The 25,503-nt window shown below is 38.1% G+C and overlaps 1 protein-coding gene across 1 annotated transcript in view; it reads right to left on the reverse strand.

The window, feature by feature from the left end:
* Positions 1-11,316: 11,316 nt before the first annotated feature.
* Positions 11,317-25,503, reverse strand: part of LOC133649130 (soluble guanylate cyclase 88E-like) — a 42,072-nt gene continuing 27,885 nt past the window's right edge. The window contains exons 16-19 of the mRNA XM_062045937.1: positions 19,547-19,636; positions 16,252-16,398; positions 13,974-14,111; positions 11,317-13,147 (exon numbers count right to left, since the gene is read on the reverse strand). Coding sequence (XP_061901921.1) covers positions 12,995-13,147; positions 13,974-14,111; positions 16,252-16,398; positions 19,547-19,636 — 528 coding nt within the window. The 3' untranslated portion in view covers positions 11,317-12,994. The remainder of the gene's footprint in view (positions 13,148-13,973; positions 14,112-16,251; positions 16,399-19,546; positions 19,637-25,503) is intronic.

Here is a 25,503-nt window from a genome sequence, read left to right on the forward strand (position 1 = left end):
AAAACAAAAAAGACAATTACAAAAATCAAACCAAAATACTGCCGTATTTATAATACCCTTACACCCCGTTGTTTTTATCTTAAAAGTCCTGCTATTTCTAGATATACAAATCTTGATTTAGGATATCTTATCAAGTAAAATTAACTCTCTGCATGGACAGATCATTTCACCAGTTTTTAGTATTTTTTTCTAACCTAGTCTTTTTACCTCATATTTTTCTCAGCTCTTTTTTTTGCAGTGTAAACAAATGAATGAGCATTGAAATAGACTTTAAACACAGACTTTATTAAATTTTTTATATTTTAATTTTATTTTTTTAGATAAAGATTATTTATGTATTTAATATTTGTTTACTTACTGTGGTATTATATTTATTATTCATTTATTCACTGTTCTGTTACAGAGAACAAGGAAATGGGATAAGATTGCTATTATTATGTTTACTAAAGGGGAGGTGACGGCAACAGACACCAGAGGGAAGTATGTACAATAATTTATTATATATATAAAATCAATATATATATATATAAAAATTCCCTCTGTGTCTCCAGCATGTTTTGTCCTTGCCCAGATGTGTCCAGCTCTTTCATCCTACCTTGTCTCTGACCCCAATGTAGGCCGAAATCTTCCATCCGGCCGCCAAGGCTGGGATTTCATGGCTCTTTGGTTGCTATTGTCTGGAGATGTAATTAAACATCTGAAAGCACTTGGAAATTACATTCTTCGGCTCGTCTTCCTCATGAAACGTGCTCATAATTACTTTCTTTCGCCGTGTTGAGAATGATGTTTGAAGACGGTCGAGGGGGGACGGGGGGATGGGGGGGGACGGGAACTGTCTGGCACAAATGACAATTTACTGGTGTGTGTGGTGCCTTGCTATAACACACTGGGAACAAGTCCTTGAACATTCTGTGGTCGTCGTCTGCTGAAGACGCTCTACACCAGGGGTCACCCACCTTTTTGAAAGCAAGAGCTACTTCTTGGGTAGTGATTAATGCGAAGGGCTACCAGTTTGATACACACTTAAATAAATTGCCAGAAATAGCCAATTTGCTCAATTTACCTTTAACTCTATGTTATTATTAATAATTAATGATATTTATCTTTGTGGAAACACTGATCATCTTAATGATTTCTCACAATAAATATATATATAGAAACAGATAAATATCAATATGCAACACTTTATTTTTATATTTACTCTAAGTGCACATTTTTCAAATTGAACATTTTCAAATGATCACTTCTAAGACAGTCTTGTGAAATCACAATATCCCATTTTAACTAGCTAGCCACTAACATTTTTTAACAAATCATGAATTACTTTGCACCATGTTTGTACAAATAATAACTCATGTAAAATACAAAAATAATTTATGGAACATCATTAGTAATTTTTCCTGTTTAAGATTAATTTTAGAATTTTGATGACATGTTTTAAATAGGTTAAAATCCAATTTGCACTTTGTTAGAATATATAACAAATTGGACCAAGCTATATTTCTAACAAAGACAAATCATTATTTCTTCTAGATTTTCCAAAAACAAAAATTTTAAAAGAAATTCCAAAGACTTTGAAATAAGATTTAAATTTGATTCTACAGATTTTCTAGATTTGCCAGAATATTTTTTTTGAATTTTAGTCCTAATACGTTTGAAGAAATATTTCACAAATATTCTTCGTGGAAAAAACAGAAGCTAAAATGAAGAATTAAATTAAAATGTATTTATTATTCTTTACAATAAAAAAAAATACATTTACTTGAACATTGATTTAAATTGTCAGGAAAGAAGAGGAAGGAATTTAAAAGGTAAAAAGGTATATGTGTTTAATAATCCTAAAATCTTTTTTAAGGTTGTATTTTTTCTCTAAAATTGTCTTTCTGAAAGTTATAAGAAGCAAAGTAAAAAAATAAATGAATTTATTTAAACAAGTGAAGACCAAGTCTTTAAATATTTTCTTGGATTTTCAAATTCTATTTGAGTTTTGTCTCTCTTAGAATCAAAAATGTCGGGCAAAGCGAGACCAGCTTGCTAGCTGTGGGGACTGACGGCGCCCGCTCCAAGATGGCGGCGAGGAGGCGTGGACGAGCGAGCGGCAAGGCGGGGCGCGCTGGGAGCGACGCTGCCATCAGCATAAGGTGCGTGGAGCGCGCAGCTGTGGACGGTGCAATCACCCTCTCGGACCGTATGAAAGGGTGAGAGACGTGAACATCAAGGGAGGAGACGGGGAAAGACGGCGGACGGGAGGAAACCATCCTCTGCTGCCACGCAAACGACGGCGACGTGCTGCTGAAAAGCAGACGGCGGACGGGAGGAAACCATTCGTGTGCTCACGTGAGAAAAAAGGCAGCTGCTGAAAAGCACGCAAAAGACTGTGATTGAAATAATAAAGAAGTCTAAACCGTCTCAGACAAAGTCTTCCCTGGATGGTCCTGAGAACCCGCACGACAGTTAGGACTGTCACACTAGTAAATAAATAACATTTAAAAAATAGAGGCAGCTCACTGGTAAGTGCTGCTATTTGAGCTATTTTTAGAAAAGGCCAGCGGGCTACTCATCTGGTCCTTACGGGCGACCTGGTGCCCGCGGGCACCGCGTTGGTGACCCCTGCTTTAGATCCATGAAGGAAAGAAGAAAGTGAATGAATGTTTATAACTGAATACATTTACATATGTATACACATTTGTTGTCTTTTTTTATTCTTTTTTTTAATGAATTAAGTAACGTTTATGACAACCTTTTTCCAAAACACAACATAGAATGTGAGATATAACAGGATCATGCGTACGTTTATCTTTTTTTTTTCTTCAAAACTCTTAGAAAAAAGTGGCACCCCAAAAATGTACTGTTGGACCCCATTTTTATGACTTGATGGGGTCCCTGGGACCCCATTTTGAAAAATCCTAGCGCTGATCAACAGCTTGTATTATTGTCCAGTGCAACAGCAGTACTGAAATGAAGGCTAAAAGGGCATTAATGGGAGCTTAAAAAAAAACAAGAAAAAAAAGAAGTAACTAAATAGTTACTTTTCACAGTAACGCATTACTTTTTGGTGTAAGTAACTGAGTTAGTAACTCAGTTACTTTTGAAATAAAGTAACTAGTAACTGTAACTAGTTACTGGTTTTCAGTAACCAACCAGACACTGGTTATGTGTGTATAAATGATACATACGCTGCTGTACAGTATGTGTGTTTGGGTCCCTTTTTTTTCCAGGAACACTAATACCAAAAGTCACAATGTCCGATGGAGTTCTAAAAACAGATCACCTCAAAAAAAAAACAAAATAGAATTTCACGGTTTTTTTACTGAATGGGACACCCAAAATGTACATGAAAATAAAGAATGTGTGGCCCGGATCATGTTTTGTTTAGTTATGTTCTGTTAGTTTTGGACTCCCTTAGTTCCTGTTTTGTGCACCTCTGGGTTTGTTTTGGTTTCCATGGGTATTAATTGGGTTCACCTGCCTCCGGGTAGTGCTCGACAGCAGGTGAGCGTGCCGACCCTACTTGCCAACCCTCCCGATTTTCCCGGGAGACTCCCAAATTTCAGTGCCCCTCCTGAAAATCTCCCGGGGCAACCATTCTCCCGAATTTCTCCCGATTTCCACCCGGACAACAATAATATGTGCGGCTTTTACACACACATAAGCATACTTGGTCAACAGCCATACAGGTCACACTGAGGGTGGCCGTATAAACAACTTTAACACTGTTACAAATATGCGCCACACTGTGAATCCACACCGAACAAGAATGACAAACACATTTCGGGAGAACATCCGCACCGTAACACAACATAAACACAACAGAACAAATACCCAGAACCCCTTGCAGCACTAACTCTTCCGGGACACTACAATATACACCCCTCGCTAGCCCCTAGCCCCCACCCCCCACCCCAACCCCCGCCCCCATCTCCCGAATTCGGAGGTCTCAAAGTTGGCAAGTATGGAGGCAGGTGGACCCAATTAATACCCATGGAAACCAAAACAAACCCAGAGGTGCACAAAACAGGAACTAAGGGAGTCCAAAACTAACAGAACATAACTAAACAAAACATGATCTGGGCCACGGATCATGACAGTCTGTGGGATTTACAATATTAACTATGAACAATAAAAGACTGACTATTAACAACATATGAACGTCGCTCCTCTTTTACTTCTCAGACCAGCTCCTCCATAGTTGTGTATCTTTTACAATCAAGCAAAACACAACTAAAATGTAACAAACAGCAAAATATACAGTAAATGCAAAGTGTGATAAACACCTACAATATGATATATTATCACTTTTATGCAGAAATTTGTTGTCAAAATCTGCTTCCGCATCTGAAGTGGCAGCTCTGTAGACCGGATCATTCACGAAAGACCCACCACTAGTCCAGTGGCGCTTCTTCAGCCAGCAGGTGGCAGTGTGACAACTCCTACATCAATTCTAAACTTGAATTGTATTTAATTGTGTGAATGCTCCAAAGCATTATGTTTTTTTAACTGCTTCTTCTCCTTCTCCAGATGTTCTACCTTCCACATGTTTCACCCGAATCAAACCGTTCCAACTTCAAACGGTTCAGCCTATTCGGGAATCGCGGGCTTTCCCTTGACACATTCTAAAAATTCCCAGATTTCCCACAATTCCAGGTTTTCCGGGACATTTTTCCCATTCAAAATGAATTGGCCATTTTTCAAAATTTCCACCATTTCCACATTTTTCAACGGATTGAAACCATTCCACCTTCAACACATTCCACCATCCTGGAAATATAAACTACTTTTTTTCCCCAAGTTCCAAAAAATTCCAGGATTTTTCCAGAATTCCTGGTTTTCCATAGCTCTATTTTCACCCCTTTTTTCTGGCGACTACTCCTTCCACATTTTTCAACCCATTTCAACCTTTCCCCCATCAAAACATTTCTCTTAATTAGGACAAAAAAACTGGAACAATTCCCGGTTTGACCAAAATTCCAGGAAATTCCATAATACCATTCTTCAATTCAACATGTTACTACTTCAACATTTCTCGGCCAATTTTAAAAATTCCAACACCAACCATCTCAACTCATTCAGACCATTCAAGTTGTTGTTTTTTTTACCATTTTAAAAAAAATTCCCTCTTTTCCTGAAATCCCCAACATTTTGGGAAATTCCCTTGAAAACAATGGGACATTCTTCAAAGTTCCACAACTCCCACATTTTGTATCCGATTCAAACTGTTCCAACTTCAAAAATATTCAGCCTGTTCAGAAATTGCTCTACTTCAACAATTGTAAGAAAATTCCAGGATTTCAGTTCAACTTCAGCATTGGAGCATTCACACTCAACTAACCACGTTAAACCCAGATTCCGAACTAACAAAGGTCTTAACTCATTCTCTTTCTATGCCACATCAATGTGGAATGCGCTCCCAACAGGTATAAAAGAAAGGGCATCTCTATCCTCCTTCAAAACCGCAATAAAAGTTCACCTCCAGGCAGCTACAACCCTAAACTAACACCCTCCCCGGATTGCTAACAATCAAATGTAAACAATCAAATGCAGATACTTTTTCTTTTTCTTATGCCTTCTGATCTCTCTCTCTCTCTCTCTCTATGTCCACTACTTGATGTCCATATCCTCCCCCCCCCCTCCACACCCCTGATTGTAAATAATGTAAATAATTAAATGTGATTATCTTGTGTGATGACTGTATTATGATGATAGTATATATGATAGTATATATCTGTATCATGAATCAATTTAAGTGGACCCCGACTTAAACAAGTTGAAAAACTTATTGGGGTGTTACCATTTAGTGGTCAATTGTACGGAATATGTACTTCACTGTGCAACCTACTAATAAAAGTCTCAATCAATCAATCAATCAAAACACACAATTCCTTCAGGAATCGCCTCATTTAGTTTATTTATTTATTGTTTTGTTTTTTTTACCAAAAAAAAACCCATCTAAGGCCTTACATCAAAAACTTGGCATATAAGTGCACTGCAAAAAGTCAGTGTTCAAAAACAAGGGAAAAAAATACAAAAATGAGGGGTATTTTACTTGAACTAAGCAAAATTATCTGCCAATAGAACAAGAAAACTCGGCTTGTCAAGACTTTCCAAAACAAGTAAAATTAGACAACCTCAATGAACCCAAAAGTACCTTAAAATAAGTATATTCTCACTAATAACAAGTGCACTTTTCTTAACAGAAAAAAAAATTAGATCTTTTTTCTCAATATGTTGAAAAATATTCTTAAATTAAGCTCCTGTAGAACTTTGTAGTGTCTGGCCTGCTTCTGTAGGCCAGTACTTTCAGTCCCTACACTGCAAAAAGTCAGTGTTCAAAAACAAGGAAAAAAAATACAAAAATGAGGGGTATTTTACTTGAACTAAGCAAAATTATCTGCCAATAGAACAAGAAAATTTGGCTTGTCAAGACTTTCCAAAACAAGTCAAATTAGCTAACCTCAATGAACCCAAAATAGCTTAAAATAAGTATATTCTCACTAATAACAAGTGCACTTTTCTTGGTAGAAAAAAAAAATTGACCTTTTTGCTCAATATGTTTAAAAATATTCTTAAATAAGTAAATGATAGTGCCATTATCTTGACATAATGATATGCGCTCGGCATCATGATTTTTCTTTTTTTCATGCTTGAAGTAAGAAATGATGACTTTAAAAAAGTAGTTTTATACTTGTGAGTGTTGATGACACAGCTTTGCAACACTTGATATTCTAGTTTCAAGCATGTTTTACTCAATATAGCTCATCAAATCTCAGCAACAAGCTGTAATATCTTACTGACATCATTTAGGACCAAAACACTTAAAACAAGTAAAACACTCTAACATAAAATCTGCTTAGTGAGAAGAATGATCTTATCAGACAGAAAATAAGCAAATATCACCCTTATTTGACATATTTCATCTTACTTAGATTTCAGTTTTTGCAGTGTGACGGTGTTATTTTGAGATTTGCATCCTTACTCACGGCGCATGTGATGGCTCATTCTCCCTGGCTCCTGTTTCCATGGCAACCCTCCTTGTTATTATCATCCCGCCTTTCTTCCTCTCTGCCTCCATGTCCGTCACTGACATCGAGCCGTGCTCCTCCAAAGAAGACGCCCACAGCCACACAGGCAGGAACAAAAGACAAATAAGAAGATAAGAAACGAAACGTCTTTTTGACTTGACGCATTTTTTTTTCCCTCGCAGGGCCGCCGTCATGCCTCCGGTCACTCGCCTGCCGCCCGACGCCGCCCCGGTGACCCTTCACCCCGTGCATCTTCCGTGGCAGGAGGGCCACACCGTCCTGACCGTGGTGGTGTTTTGTGTGGTGTGCCTCCTGCTGCTGTCGGCGCTCTTCTACACCCTCTGCTTCCACTGCTCCCTCGCTTCGGCGCCATCGCCCGACCCGCTCGGCGCCGGCAGGGGCAGCCCCGATCGAGAGGACGCCACCTTCAAGAGCAGCTCGTCTGACGGCCTGTCAGCGGGGAACCGCCTTTGATTTTGATGATGGACTGTTTATGAGCGTGTCATTATGTCTTTATGTAATAAGTACACACTCCCTCTATTTCCTGTTTGTTGTGTTACTTTCAACACATTCTGCTTGTGTTTATTTTTAAACACACCTTCGCAGACACAAAAGTAATAATAATAATAATAATACCTGGGATTTATATAGAGCTTTTCTAAGTACCCAAAGTCGCTTTACATGTTAAAAACCCATCATTCATTCACACCCGGTGGTGGTAAGCTACTTTCGTAGCCACAGCTGCCCTGGGGTAGACTGACGGAAAGAAAGTATTCCATGCTGCTAAAAAAAATGAGTACTCAAATATTTATTGCGTGCCTGAATATTTTTTTCATGTTGCATTTGTTACGATCCCTAAACGTTCTTTTTTTTTATGTGCTTATCTTCGTACTTTTGTTTGTTTGTTTGTGATACAGTTTTGTTTTATGTGGTGTTACATTAAATTATGTTATGTTACGCCTCGTTACTTTGTATCGCATACAATTGTAAAGCCGCAACGATGAATCGGTTAGCATAAATTCCAGACTGTAAGACGCTACTTTGAACCCCGCAGCTAATTTACCGACCGTTCTTCGCTAACGGCCATAACATTTTGAAGGTGTGTTGTTGTTTGTGCTACGGTGCCATCTTTTGGACAAGTTTGCTCACTGCAGGTGTTGAACGTCCACAGCATTTCCGTCTGTTTAGTGCTTTGAACTGGAAGTATGTGGAGGGGGGGCGTGGCCTACGGGCCTGCCACAGAACGGGGTGTGCCAGGACCTATATATTATTAAAAAAAAAAAAAATTAATATATATACATATATATATATATATACAGATACATATATATATACATATATATATATATATATAATTGTTTTTATTTAAAAAATATATATATATATATTAAGTTTTTGTTTGTATTTTTTTAAAAATAAAACAACAACAAAAAAGAATTTTACAAAAATCAAACCAAAATACTGCCGTATTTATAATACCCTTACACACCGTTGTTTTTATCTTAAAAGTCCTGCTATTTCTAGATATGCAAATCTTGATTTAGGATATCTTATCAAGTAAAATTAACTCTCTGCATGGACGGATAATTTCACCAGTTTTTAGTAATTTTTTCTAACCTAGTCTTTTTACCTCATATTTTTCTCAGCTCTTTTTTTTGCAGTGTAAACAAATGAATGAGCATTGAAATAGACTTTAAACACATAGACTTTATTAAATGTTGTATATTTTAATTTTATATTTTTAGATAAAGATTATTTATGTATTTAATATTTGTTTACTTACTGTGGTATTATATTTATTATTCATTTATTCACTGTTCTGTTACAGAGAACAAGGAAATGGGATAAGATTGCTATTATTATGTTTACTAAAGGGGAGGTGACGGCAACAGACACCAGAGGGCAGTATGTACAATAATTTATTATATATATAAAATCAATATATATATATAAAAATATATAAGGATCGATATATAAGAATATAAAAGGATCGAAGACAGTGACAGGTGAGTAGATGGCCCAGGTGGGCCTTGTTATCGAATCACCTGTCGCTGTCTTTGAGGCCGGTCCTGGCACACCCCTTTCCGTGGCAGGCCCGCAGGCCACGCCCCCCTCCACAAAGTACAGATGTTGTTCTGTCTTCTAGTCATCCATAGCGTTCTACTCATGCGGATTCTTCTTTCGTCGCTCCAAGCAACGTTTGTAAGTTTCAGGGTGAGTTACAGACTGTAAGAAGCTACTTACAAATGCTGTTCCGTTTTCTAGTCATCCATAGCGTTTCTACTCGTATAGATTCTTAATTCGTCGTTCCAAGCAACGTTTGTAAGTTTTTGCGTAAATTCCAGACTTTTAGACGCTACTTACAAATGCTGTTCCGTCTTCTAGTCGTCCATAGCATTTCTACTTGTATGGATTTTTCATTTGTCGCTCCAAGCAACATTTGTAAGTTTCAGCGTAAATTCCAGACTGTAAGACGCTACTTACAAATGCTGTTCCGTCTTTGTGTCATCCATAGCGTTTCTACTCGTGCGGATTCTTCATCCGTCGCTCCAAGCAACGTTTGTAAGTTTTAGCGTGAATTCCAGACTATAAGACGCTACTTACAAATGCTGTTCCGTCTTCTAGTCGTCCATAGCATTTCTACTTGTATGGATTCTTCATTCGTCGCTCCAATCAACGCTTGTAAGTTTTAGCGTAAATTCCCGACTCTAAGATGCTACTTACAAATGCTATTCTGTCTTGTAACCGTCCATAGCGTTTCTACTCGTATAGATTCTTCATTCGTTGCTCCAAGCAACGTTTGTAAGTTTTAGCGTAAATTTCAGACTGTAAGAAGCTACTTACAAATGCTGTTCCGTCTTTGTGTCATCCATAGCGTTTCTACTCGTGTGGATTCTTCGTTCGTCGCTCCAAGCAACGTTTGTAAGTTTTAGCGTAAATTCCAGACTGTAAGGCGCTACTTACAAATGCTGTTCCGTCTTCTAGTCGTCCATAGCATTTCTACTCGTGTGGATTCTTCATTCGTCGCTCCAAGCAACGTTTGTAAGTTTTACAGTGTAACTAAAACCATTCATACTTACTAGACCGTCCCACGTGTGATGTCTGTAGGAGTGTTTTCATGCATATCTGTACGTGCTATCTGTAATGGAAGTAGCGTCGTTTGCATGAGCTAATATGCTAACACATTTACGGTACTATCCTCTACTCCTACTTGTGGGGGCTTCCTACCGGATGTTGCTAATGTCTTTACACTTTCTCCGAAAATCCAAACCTGCATTCCTGTAAGATTCCAATTCCCTGGGTGCGAGAGCCACCACTCTCTTGGTGATGGACATGTACACTTTATACCTTAGTAGAATAATCCTCTAAAGCAGACCTGGGAAAATTAAGGCCCGGGGGCCACATGCGGCCCGTTGAGCTTTTCAATCTGGCCCGCTGGACATTCCCAGAATTTTTTTTTAGACCTTTAAGATGTAAAGTGTAGCTGCCATTATGATGTGCAGTCATGTTTTCTAGTGACCGTAAGTCTTCAACTATACTAAGTATTTCAATGGTTGGAATCTGCACTTATGGATGATGTACTAGTTACTATGGTAATCTAATTAGTTACTATGGTAATCTACGTCACAGCAGCTCAGATGAGGCACCAAGCAGTGTGGGCGGGAAGGAGATTTTCACCACAAAGTTCTAAAGCTTAGTGATATATAGAATAGAAAGTACTTTATTGATCCCTGGGGGAAATTTATTTTGTACCCTTTGCGTTCATATTTCATTGTTTGTTGCATTTTTGTTGCGTTTCACTTGATTGTAAAATATGTCGATGGAAAGGGGGTGTGACATTCATATGTTGTCAATATTCAGTGTTTTATCGTTCATAGAAAAATTTAAAACTCAATTACGTTTTTTACGGCGGTCTGTCATAACGTTTTTAGCGTTTAATCAGACATTGTTGTGAGGTTATATATTAGTGTTCCTAAAAATAGATATACCGGCCCCCAGACACATTTTTTTCTCTAAATGTGGCACCCGAGTCAAAATAATTGCCCAGGCCTGCTCTAAAGGATACTGTGACCAAATACAAACACATGCCAGCTCCCAAATGGTACATGGTATAATTCACCCCACTCCCTTTGTAGCTTGTAGCTTTCATGTAAGCGACATGGGTCTAAAAGTAGCTAAGCTACAGGAAAAGCTACACGTTCAAAAAGTAGTGAAGCTACCGGGAAATGTAATGAAGCTCCCTAGATTAGCAACATGTAGCTTGTGACTGCCCACAGCAAACAAGTCTGTGCACACATTTGAAGCCAACTTGCTTTAATTCCACTGAGCTCAAGCTCATTGATATGCAAACATCCACGGATGAAGAATAAAGTCAGTTGTCAGTAGCGGGCAACACTGCAAGAAATATTTACAGCATAAATGTTCAACCGCATAGCAGTGAACACTTGTTGGTGCAAGGAAAATCTACGTGCAGACTTATTTATATTCAAATTAAAGGCCTACTGAAAGCCACTACTAGCGACCACGCAGTCTGATAGTTTATATATCAATGATGAAATCTTAACATTGCAACACATGCCAATACGGCCGGGTTAACTTATAAAGTGACATTTTGAATTTCCCGCTAAACTTCCGGTTGAAAACGCCTTTAGATGATGACGTATGCGCGTGACGTAACCAGTGACACAGAAGTATCGGTAGCCCATTGAAGCCAATACAAAAAGCTCTGTTTTCATTTCATAATTCCACAGTATTCTGGACATCTGTGTTGGTGAATCTTTTGCAATTTGTTTAATGAACAATGGAGACTGCAAAGAAGAAAGTTGTAGGTGGGATCGGTGTATTAGCGGCTGGCTGTAGCAACACAACAAGGAGGACTTACTTGGATAGCAGACGCGCTAGCCAACGCTAGCCGCCAATCGCATCTGTGATCGGGTGAAGTCCTTTGTCGCGCCGTCGATCACTGGAACGCAGGTGAGCACGGGTGTTGATGAGCAGATGAGGGCTGGCTGGCGTAGGTGGAGCGCTAATGTTTTATCATAGCTCTGTGAGGTCCGGTTGCTAAGTTAGCTTCAGCGTCGTTAGCAACAGCATTGGTGAGCTTTGCCAGGCTGAGAATTATTAACCGTGTAGTTACATGTCCATGGTTTAATAGTATTGTTGATCTTCTGTCTATCCTTCCAGTCAGGGATTTATTTATTTTGTTTCTATCTGCATTTGAGCCAGATGCTATCACGTTAGCTTAATAGCTAAAGAGCTTCGCCGATGTATTGTCGTGGAGATAAAAGTCCCTGTGAATGTCCATTTCGCGTTCTCGACTCTCATTTTCAAGAGGATATAGTATCCGAGGTGGTTTAAAATACAAATCCGTGATCCACAATAGAAAAAGGAGAGAGTGTGGAATCCAATGAGCCAGCTTGTACCTAAGTTACAGTCAGAGCGAAAAAATATATGTTTTGCACTGCATTCTAGTCCGTCACTCTAACGTTCCTCATCCACAAATCTTTCATCCTCGCGCAAATTAATGGGGTAATCGTCGCTTTCTCGGTTCGATCGCTCTAGCTGCGTTGAAAACAATAGGAAAATATGAGGAAGTGAACAACCGACTACGTCACGCTACTTCCGGTAGGGGCAAGGCTTTTTTTTTATCAGAGACCAAAAGTTGCGAATTTTATCGTCGTTGTTCTATACTAAATCCTTTCAGCAAAAATATGGCAATATCGCAAAATGATCAAGTATGACACATAGAATGGATCTGCTATCCCCGTTTAAATTAAAAAATTCATTTCAGTAGGCCTTTAAATAGATGCGTATGATTAAGCTGTGTCGTGAAATACCATGAGGTCATAGTCTGTCAGTCAGCATTGAGATATTGGGATCATGTTTAGTGGTTTTCCAAAAAGTGCAGCAATACAAAGTAATACAGGTCAATAACTGACGACAGCATCAGTTAGACTTTTACCAGAGACCGGGGTTCAGGACACGGAACACGTTGTGCTCTTGGAGCAGTGGGAGTCAGAGGAGCCGTCATGTGACTCCATGATGGAGACCCCGCCGTCAGAGTCCGGTGACACCAGCTCCAGGTGAGCGTCCTCCAGGCCGTCCTGTAAGGCGTCTTTGTAGTGGGACTGAGGAGACAACAAGTCCAAGCTCAAGTTGATTTATTATTGTCCATTCTTCACATGTGCAAGACGTATAAGAACTGGAATTAGGTTTTCAGCACAGTCCCACTAAGAGCAGACATACACTACAGGGAGACAAGACAGGACCACTGACAGGTCAGCCACTTACGGTGCCCCTTAAAAAGGTGGGAAACAGGTGAATAGTCAGTCAAAGGCTGGACTCTTGAGAGGGGTTCCAGACTGAGGCCAAGGGAAAAAAACTCATAGCCATAATAATAATAATAATAATAATGGATTAGATTTATATAGCGCTTTTCTAGACACTCAAAGCGCTTCACAGAGAAGTGAGAACCCATTATTCATTCACACCTGGTGGTGGTAAGCTACTTTCGTAGCCACAGCTGCCCTGGGGTAGACTGACGGAAGCGTGGCTGCCAGTTTGCGCCTACGGCCCCTCCGACCACCACCTATCATTCATCATTCATCCACCGGTGTGAGCGGCACCAGGGGCAAGGGTGAAGTGTCCTGCCCAAGGACACAACGGCAGCGATTTTGGATGGTAAGAGGTGGGGAGCGAACATGCAACCCTCAGGCTTCTGGCACAGCCGCTCTACCCACTACGCCATGCCGCCCCCTATAGTACACATAAACATGTTACATAGAATCAACAAGACTTGCAACAGAGGGGAGGGAGTGGGAGCTACGGGGGCCGGCTGCAGCTGTAGAAGCGCTACGCAGCTGTCCATCGCCCCCAAGGGGAATCGAGCGGTGGTGAGGGCGTGGGGTGAGCTCATTGGCAGCATTTGACGACAACGACGTGTGACCGCCGTACCTTATGGACTGACGTCTCCTCCGCCCGACACTCCTCCATAGACCCTTCTGGAGAAGGGCCCGAAATCTCCATCTTGATGCGATGAGAGGGAATGGATTTGACGTCGTCCTCGTCCTCGCCGGCCATTAGTGGGAAAACCTGCGAGTGAGGAAAGAAAAATACCAAAATAAGTTCAAAAAGCAAGAACTGTGGAACTCTATTTGCGACTTTTTCTGTTTAAGAACGTTCACATCGCGCTAAATACGCCTCTGTGTGCGAACCATGTCTCAGCACACAAACGCTTCATTCATTCATTCATTTTGCATGCCGCTTGAAGCCATCGAGGGCTGCCATTTTGAAGAGACGGGGGCCCCTACATCACATCCTGTTTACATTCTGTAGACACACATTTAGACTTAGACAAACTTTAATGATCCACAAGGGAAATTGTTCCACACGGTAGCTCAGTTACAAAGTATGGAAAGGATAATGCACACAAGAGCACAAAAAGAGGGTGAAAACAAAAGGTATAAATTAGACTAAAAATGTACCATAGTAGCAATATAAATATAATACATATGTAATATTTACATATTATATATACAGTATATAATATATACAATATTTATAACAAATCCCAATTATAATGTACAATATTGCAGTATCTTTAATTGTGATGAGACCAAAAAAGATGCCACAGCAGACCTTTGTTACAGCGAAGGAAAAAGCACTACCGGGACACAAGCCGATGAAGGATCGCCTCACACTGATAGTTTATGATAAAAAAAACAAATGTCTAAGAGCTTCGAGGCTGACGAGTTTATTTCCACCATCGTCGTACCTTGTGCAGGTCTGTGTCAGTCTGTCTTACAGATCACTTTGTGTCATGATAAATATTTTAAATAAATCCAAACTCTCACAGTTTCGCTGTTTAGCTTCGGGTTGCGAGACAACCGCTTTGAGCTAGCATTTTAGCTAGTTAGCCTGCGGCTTGCGGCGAAGCGGGCTTTGTACTGCAACAACTCTTTAATTGTGATGAGACCAAAAAAGATGCCACAGCGGACCTTTGTTACAGCGGAGGAGAAAGCACTACCGGGACACGAACCAATGAAGGATCTCCTCACTCTGATAAATTGTGCTAACGCTAGTGGCAACTACGTGATGCCACTGCTGGTTTGTCACTCCAAAACTCCTAGAGTTTTCAACAATGCCGCAAATATTCCCGTATGAAGTTACATTGCTCCCTCTAAAGACTCAAAGGTAAATTGATTTCCTTTTTTGTTTTTTTGTTTTTGAAACGCACCAATTAGACTTTTGTGTGTGTGTTGACATTTAGGCTTGCGTAATGTTGTTTGAGAAAAAAAAAAGAAGATTGTTGGGCCATTACTCAATTGGGCGGAAGGCGGGGTACACCCTGGACAAGTCGCCACCTCATCACAGATATACATATATACATATATATATATCCATCCATCCATTTTCTACCGCTTATTCCCATATATACTGTATATATAGACATACATACATACATATGTACATGAACATACATAGATATACATATATACACACATATATGTACATATATAAATACACACATATATACATCCATATATATACATATATGTATACATATATACATATATATACACATATATACATGTACATATACACATATATACAGTATATATACATATACATATATACACATATACACATATATATATATATACATATACATATATATATATATATATATATGCTTTATATATATACATATACATATACACATATATATATATATGCTTTATATATATACATATACATATACACATATATATATATATATATATATATATATACATATACACATATATATATATATATATATATATATATATATATATATATATATGTATATGTATATATATATATATACACATACACATATACACATATATATATATATATCCACACATATACACATATATATATATATATCCACACATACATACATACATATATATATATATATATATATATATATATATATATATATATATATATATATATATATATATATATATATATATATATATATATATATATATATATTATGGTGTCTTCACAGTGTGCAGTTTTTTTACTAAAATAGGGACTTTTTACAAACTAATTATTCATGTTTACATTGGTTGTTATGGGGAACTCTGCTTCTTTTTACGAACTTTCCTTTACCATGTTGACGAACCAATTAAGTTGGTAAATCGAGGTTCCACTGCAAGTGATTTTGTGTTCATCCTACCAGTCCTTCCTCATCTCTTGTGGCTTCAGTCCCAAGGACGGTGGCCTTGCTGATGGTCTGGGTCTCAAATTGAGGACACGCCGCTTGAGCGTTGCCGTCTTTGTCCCGCTTTCCTTTCAGCCAGTAGGTCTCGATCTCTACATTGCCCTGAAAGATGAACGGATGGAAGGAAAGTCTCAACGCAGGAGTTCTTAACCTTTTTGAAGGGCATTACCAACATTATCAAATATTGGTCATTTAACTCTTGATTTTAATTGTATTCAATATTTAAATCTAATCTACTTTCAGTTTAACAGGATTTTGTCAAATGATATGAAAACGTGTAAATCACAAAGATCATTATCAAGGCTTAGGTCAGGCTGATTACAAAAATAACTTCTAATCAAATATACTGCAAAACAGCTAATGAAAATTAAAATGTACATACAATTACGAAGTGTTAAAATGAATAAATTATCACAAAATTTATGATAAATAATAATGTTTTTTTACAATAAACTTTCAGTAAAACTAAGTGCAAATTCACCAATTTAGTCAGAAATAAAAACTTCTCTGACTTGAGTTATAGCTTCTTCTGTTTGTTTGTTATTGTCATTAAAAGTGGAAAAGTGTATTACAACTGAGAAACATATTTTCTAGGGGGCATTCGTGGCCCAACAATGGGCCCCCCGGCCCTATGGTTAAGAAACACTGACTCAATGTCTTGTTATTGGCACACATTCTACACACAATTGGTGTACACCAGGGGTGTCAAACACATTTTAGCTCAGGGGCCGCATGGAGGAAAATCTGTGCACACGCAGGCCGGACTAAAAATCATGGCATTAAAACTAAAAAATAAAGACAACTTCAGATTGTTTTCTTTGTCTTACTTTGGCCAAAAATAGAACAAATATTACAATAAAAATATTAAAAAATATATATAACTGAATAAATGTACATATGCATAAAATGGTGTTTTGTTTTGTATTATTTTTTTAAATATATTAAGTAACGTTTATGACAACCTTTTTCCAAAACACAATATAGAATGTGAGATATAACAGGATCATCCATACATTTATCATTTGTTTTCAAAACGCTTACAAAAAAGTGGGACCCCAAACATTTACTGTAGGACCCCATTTTTATGACTTGATGAGGTCCCTGGGACCCCATTTTAAAAATTCCTAGCATCAACACTGATGGAGTATTGGTGCGTGCAATACAGCAGCAGGCGGCTGTGGCCTGCGGGCCGCTTCTAATACTAATCAATATCATAATAATGATAGATAGATAATTATGGCCATGGATGAAGTGCTGGCTGTCAAGAGTCGGGACCCAGGGTGGACCACTCGCCTGTGCATCGGTCGGGGACATATCTGCACTGCTGACCCGTCTCCACTCAAGATGATCTCCTGCTGGCCCCACAATGGACTGGACTCTCACTATTATTTTAGATCCACTATGGACTGGACCCTCATTATTATCTTAGATCCACTATGGACTGGACTCTCACTATTATGTTAGATCCACTATGGACTGGACTCTCACTATTATGTTAGATCCACTATGGACTGGACTCTCACACTATTATGTTAGATCCACTATGGACTGGACTCTCACTTTTGTGTTAGATCCACTATGGACTGGACTCTCACACTATTATGTTAGATCCACTATGGACTGGACTCTCACACTATTATGTTAGATCTACTATGGACTGGACTCTCACTATTATGTTAGATCCACTATGGACTGGACTTTCACTATTATGTTAGATCCACTATGGACTGGACTCCCACTATTATGTTAGATCCACTATGGACTGGACTCTCACTATTATGTTAGATCCACTATGGACTGGACTCTCACACTATTATGTTAGATCCACTATGGACTGGACTCTCACTATTATGTTAGATCCACTATGGACTGGACTCTCACTATTATGTTAAATCCACTATGGACTGGACTCTCATACTATTATGTTAGATCCACTATGGACTGGACTCTCACTATTATGTTAGATCCACTATGGACTGGACTTTCACAATATTATGCTAGACCCCTTCGACGTCCATTGCATCCGGTCTCCCCAAGGGGGTGGGATGTCATTCACATTGACATCCCACTGGGTTGTGAGTCTTTCCTTACCCTTATGTGGGCTGTGAACCGAGGATGTCGTTGTGGCTTGTGCAGCCCTTTTAGACACTTGTGCTTTAGGGTTATATGAATAAACATTGATTGATTGATTGATAATTCGCTGGCCTGAGGGCCTTGACTGTGACACCCCTGGTGTACACACATTATATACCTTGACTTTGACACCCCTGGTGTACACACATTATATACCTTGACTGTGACACCCCTGGTGTACACGCATTATATACCTTGACTTTGACACCCCTGGTGTACACACATTATATACCTTGACTTTGACACCCCTGGTGTACACACATTATATACCTTGACTTTGACACCCCTGGTGTACACACATTATATACCTTGACTTTGACACCCCTGGTGTACACGCATTATATACCTTGACTTTGACACCCCTGGTGTACACACATTATATACCTTGACTGTGACACCCCTGGTGTACACACATTATATACCTTGACTTTGACACCCCTGGTGTACACACATTATATACCTTGACTTTGACACCCCTGGTGTACACGCATTATATACCTTGACTTTGACACCCCTGGTGTACACACATTATATACCTTGACTGTGACACCCCTGGTGTACACACATTATATACCTTGACTTTGACACCCCTGGTGTACACACATTATATACCTTGACTGTGACACCCCTGGTGTACACACATTATATACCTTGACTTTGACACCCCTGGTGTACACACATTATATACCTTGACTGTGACACCCCTGGTGTACACACATTATATACCAGGGACAGGCGGTCTAGTGATAGAAACTTTTTCTACGAGCAGTTTTAGACGGAACTTTGCTGGCATTATCAGAGAACGTAGTCAAGCGTCACTTTCCCGCTCCGAATGCTAAACATGTTCACCGCCCAGAGCCAAAACATTGCAAACTATTATATTTTTGTAAATAATTCAGGAAATATTTTGTCGGCTTGCTGATACACACCATCTTCCATTTGCAGCGATACCAGCCTGGGGGAAGGTTTTGTAACGGCAGATACATATTTATATTTACTGTTGACACATTAGCACACCGTGTTAGTCACATGTCCTACAGCAGTTTGTTTTTGTTGCCATGGTTGAGAAGTACGCGCGGCGGGTGCCGTTGCCCCGGTGACACATTTGACCCCTGACCTTGATGGTGATGATGCCTCTTCTTTCAAAAATAAAGTGGCTTCCTTTCAGGTGCTCATAGGTGGCACTGCTGAGCTGGATATGCATCTCCTGATGGAGAGAACAGACAAGGGAGAACAAGGTAAGATAGACGGATAAATATGTTGTGTCACACTGCATTGACTTGTGTTACTTAACGTGACGTTCCGTGACATTCCATCACATTCCTATAAGCTGCATGGCTTTATACACTGCAAAAAGTCAGTGTTGAAAAACAAGAAAAAAAAAATACAACAATGAGGGGTATTTTATTTGAACTAAGCAAAATGATCTGCCAATAGAAGAAGAAAATGTGGCTTGTCAAGACTTTCCAAAACAAGTCAAATTAGCTAACCTCAATGAACCCAAAAATACCTTAAAATAAGTATATTCTCACTAATAACAAGTGCACTTTTCTTGGTAGAAAAAAAAAGTAGACCTTTTTGCTCAATATGTTGAAAAATATTCTTAAATGAAGTAAATGCTAGTGCCATTATCTTGACATAATGATATGTGCTCGGCATCAGGATTTTTTTTTTCATGCTTGAAGTAAGAAATGATTACTTTAAAAAAGTAGTTTTATACTTGTGAGTGTTGATGACGCAGCTTTGCAGCAGTTGATATTCTAGTTTCAAGCATGTTTTACTCAATATAGCTCATCAAATCTCAGCAACAAGCTGTAATATCTTACTGACATCATTTAAATCAAATCAAATCAAATCAACTTTATTTATAAAGCACATTTAAAATTTACCACAGGGGTAGCCAAAGTGCTGTACAATGGGCAGGTTAAAAGATAATACGAGAACCGAGCAAACACAACACGACACAAACAGAACACGATAAAAAATAAATAAATAAAACATAAAAACAGGTTCACAGCAGGTGTATTATCGGGCGCCATTGCAGGATGGATATCACTCAGTGTTAAAAGCCATGGAACAAAAGTATGTTTTTAAGAGAGATTTAAAAACAGGAAGAGAGGAGGCTTGTCTAACACTCAGAGGTAGGTCGTTCCAGAGCTTGGGAGCAGCAGCGGCGAGAGCTCTGTCACCTCTAAGCTTTGGCCTTGTGTTTAGGACCAAAACACTTAAAACAAGTAAAACACTGTAACATAAAATCTGTTTAGTGAGAAAAACTATCTTATCAGACAGAAAATAAGCAAATATCACCCTTGTTTGAGATATTTCATCTTACTTAATTTCAGTTTTTGCAGTGCATTGCTTTATGCGACACTTGTGATGTGCTCACACTGCAAAAACTGAAACCTAAGTAAGATGAAATATCTCAAATAAGGGGGATATTTGCTTATTTTCTGTCTGATAAGATCATTCTTCTCACTAAGCAGATTTTATGTTAGAGTGTTTTACTTGTTTTAAGTGTTTTGGTCCTAAATGATCTCAGTAAGATATTACAGCTTGTTGCTGAGATTTTATACCATGCCTGGGCAATTATTTTGATTCAGGGGCCACATTTAGAGAAAAAAATGTGTCTGGGGGCCGTTCAAAAGTTTGGGGTCACCCAAACAATTTTGTGGAATAGCCTTCATTTCTAAGAACAAGAATACACTGTCGAGTTTCAGATGAAAGTTCTCTTTTTCTGGCCATTTTGAGCGTTTAATTGACCCCACAAATGTGATGCTCCAGAAACTCAATCTGCTCAAAGGAAGGTCAGTTTTGTAGCTTCTGTAACGAGCTAAAGTGTTTTCAGATGTGTGAACATGATTGCACAAGGGTTTTCTAATCATCAATTAGCCTTCTGAGCCAATGAGCAAACACATTGTACCATTAGAACACTGGAGTGATAGTTGCTGGAAATGGGCCTCTATACACCTATGTAGATATTGCACCAAAAAGCAGACATTTGCAGCTAGAATAGTCATTTACCACATTAGCACTGTATAGAGTGTATTTCTTTAAAGTTAAGACTAGTTTAAAGTTATCTTCATTGAAAAGTACAGTGCTTTTCCTTCAAAAATAAGGACATTTACATGTGACCCCAAACTTTTGAACGGTAGTGTATCTATTCTTAGTAACACTAATACAAAACCTCACAATAATGTCTGATTGAATGCTAAAAACGTTATGACAGACCGCCTTAAAAAACGCACTGGAATTTTACATTTTCCTATGAACGATAAAACACTGAATATTGACAAAATATGAATCTCACACCCACTTTCGATCGACACATTTTACAATCAAGTGAAACGCAACAAAAATGCAACAAAGAGTGAAATATGAACGCGAAGGGTACAAAATAAACCCACCTACAATCTGATGTATCTGATATTTGCTGAATTTCCCCCAGGGATCAATAAAGTACTTTCTATTCTATACATCACTAAGCTTTAGAACTTTGTTGTGAAAATCTCCTTCCGCGTCTGTGGAAACGCTTCCCGCCCACACTGCTTGGTGCCTCATCTGAGCTGCTGTGACTTAGATGACCATAGTAACTAATTAGATTACCATAGAAACTAATTAGATTACCATAGTAACTAGTATATCATCCATAAGTGCAAATTCCAACAATAGAAATACTTTGTATAATTCAAGACTTACGGTCATTAGAAAACATGACTACACATCATAATGGCAGCTACAATTTCCATCTTAAAGATCTAAAAACATTATTTGGGAATGTCCGGCGGGCCAGATTGAAAAGCTCAAAGGGGCCGCATGTGGCCCCTGGGCCTTAATTTGCCCATGTTTATTTTATACCATACCATACCATACCAACTTTATTTATAAAGCCCTTTAAAAACAACCACAGTTGAAGAACAAAGGGCTGTGCACCACAAATAAATACAGGCAAAGGACAGACTAAAAAATAACATTTAAAACAGAAGTAAAATAAACATTGAAAAAGCAAATACAAATTACCCTAAAATCGATTTGTTAGATAAAAAGCAGTTAAAAAGTTAAAAACAGTTACAAAAGTTAAAAACAGTTTAAAAGTCTCATGCTGGGTTAAAAGCCAGTGAATAAAAATTGGTTTTAAGAAGGGTCTTAAAAATAGCCAAAGAAGGGGCCTGTCTCACATGGAGAGGGAGATCGTTCCAGAGTTTGGGACCTGCAACAGAGAAGGCTCTGTCCCCTCTAAACTATGACCTATATTGAGTAAAACATGCTTGAAACTAGAATATCAAGTGTTGCAAAGCTGTGTCATCAACACTCACAAGTATAAAACTACTTTTTTAAAGTAATCATTTCTTACTTCAAGCATGAAAAAAAAAATTCATGATGCCGAGCACATATCATTATGTCAAGATAATGGCACTAGCATTTACTTCATTTTAGAATATTTTTCAACATATTGAGCAAAAAGGTCTCTCTTTTTTTTCTACCAAGAAAAGTGCACTTGTTATTAGTGAGAATATACCTTTTTTAAGGTATTTTTGGGTTCATTGCGGTTACCTAATTTTACTTGTTTTGGAAAGTCTTGACAAGTCAAATTTTCTTGTTCTATTGGCAGATAATTTTGCTTAGTTCAAATAAAATACCCCTCATTTTTGTATATTTTTTTCTTGTTTTTCAACACTGACTTTTTGCAGTGCAAACCACGGTCTTTTGACATCGCTCACGCTGAAGGCTCACCAATGTAGAGATGTGCTATTGATGAGGCAGGAGTTGAAGTTGAAGCACATTCAAAATTACTCGTAAAGGTTCATTAAGTCTTCTTAGTCATATACTTTTTCAAATATTCTTGTAATCAAACCATATTTTCGGTACATTAGATGGAATTTTTACTATAAATTTGATCTAATATACCGAAAATATGGCCTGATTACAAGAACATTTGAAAAATTAAAAAGTTATTCAACTTGATTGTCGCCGTGGAGATAGAGTAGCGCTAAGATTAGCCGCCATGTTTTTAGCAGTGTTCGCCCTTAACCTTGAAACAGAAGTCCTGCTTCCTGACTATCAAATTCAATAGCCACGATACGATAATAGAAAATAAGATAAACACTGCACTGTTATACATATAAGACATGAATAAGACTTGATTTAACACTTCATTTAGGCCAAAAAGATGTAGAATATTCTTACCACGCCGTTGTGTTACGTTACATTGTGTTACTCTGCATTGTTACGTTACATTGTGTTACTCATCATCGAGCTACATTGCGTCAAGGTCTATTGAGTTACATCACATTGAGTTATTGTGTATTGAAGAACGTTACATTGAGTTACGCTACGTTGCGTTACTTTACCTTATGTTGCATTATTATAGATTAGGTTACACGGTATTGAGTTATGCTACGTTGCGGTACCCGACGTTGAGTAAATGCTACATTGAGTTACGTTACTGCGAGTTAGGCTACATTTGCGTTTGGCTACATTGAGTTATACTACATTGTGTAAGGCTACATTGAGTTAAGCTACATTGAGTTACGCTACTCTGTGTTAGGCTACATTGAGTTAGGCTACATAGAGTTACGCTACTCTGTGTGAGGCTACATTGAGTTAGGCTACATTGAGTTAGTCTACATTGAGTTGGGCTACATTGAGTTGGGCTACATTGAGTTAGGCGACATTGAGTTAGGCTACATTGAGTTAGGCTACGTTGCGTTACTTTACCTTATGTTGCATTATTATAGATTAGGTTACACGGTATTACGCTACTCTGTGTTAGGCTACATTGAGTTAGGCTACATTGAGTTAGGCTACATAGAGTTACGCTACTCTGTGTGAGGCTACATTGAGTTAGGCTACATTGAGTTAGTCTACATTGAGTTGGGCTACATTGAGTTGGGCTACATTGAGTTAGGCGACATTGAGTTAGGCTACATTGAGTTAGGCTACATTGAGTTAGGCTACATTGAGTTAGTCTACATTGAGTTGGGCTACATTGAGTTGGGCTACATTGAGTTAGGCGACATTGAGATAGGTCACATTGAGTTAGGCTACATTGAGTTAGGCTACATTGAGTTAGGCTACATTGAGTTAGTCTACATTGAGTTAGGCGACATTGAGTTAGGCTACATTGAGTTAGGCTACATTGAGTTAGGCTACATTGAGTTAAGCTACATTGAGTTGAGCTACATTGAGTTAGGCTACATTGAGTTAGGCTACATTGAGTTAGTCTACATTGAGTTTCACTAAACTGCAATATCTTACAATTGCATGAGGTTACATTTGTGTATTTCTGCATTGTGTTGCTTTATATTGTGTTAGGTTAAATGTCATTACATTGTAATTTGATATGTTGCATTGTGTTATGTTCTGGTATATTGTGTTATGTTCTTGTGTATTGTGTTACACTACATGTTGTTATGTTCTGTATACTGTGTTACACTACATTGTATTATGTTCTTGTATATTGTATTATGTTCTTGTATATTGTGTTACACTACATTGTATTATGTTCTGGTATATTGTGTTATGTTCTTCTATATTGTGTTACACTACATTGTGTTATGTTCTGGTATATTGTGTTACACTACATTGTGTTATGTTCTGGTATATTGTGTTACACTACATTGTGTTATGTTCTTGTATATTGTGTTACACTACATTGTGTTATGTTCTGGTATATTGTGTTACACTACATTGTATTATGTTCTAGTATATTGTGTTATGTTCTTCTATATTGTGTTACACTACATTGTGTTATGTTCTTGTATATTGTGTTACACTACATTGTATTATGTTCTAGTATATTGTGTTACACTACATTGTATTATGTTCTAGTATATTGTGTTATGTTCTTCTATATTGTGTTACACTACATTGTATTATGTTCTAGTATATTGTGTTACACTACATTGTATTATGTTCTTGTATATCGTGTTATGTTCTTCTATATTCTGTTACACTACATTGTGTTATGTTCTTGTATATTGTGTTACACTACAATGTGTTATGTTCTGGTATATTGTGTTACACTACATTGTATTGTGTATTTTGTAGGACATGTGCTGTGATGCCACATTTAAT

This window comes from Entelurus aequoreus, linkage group LG04 (genome assembly GCF_033978785.1).
Source record: "Entelurus aequoreus isolate RoL-2023_Sb linkage group LG04, RoL_Eaeq_v1.1, whole genome shotgun sequence".
NCBI classification, from domain to species: Eukaryota; Metazoa; Chordata; class Actinopteri; order Syngnathiformes; family Syngnathidae; genus Entelurus; species Entelurus aequoreus.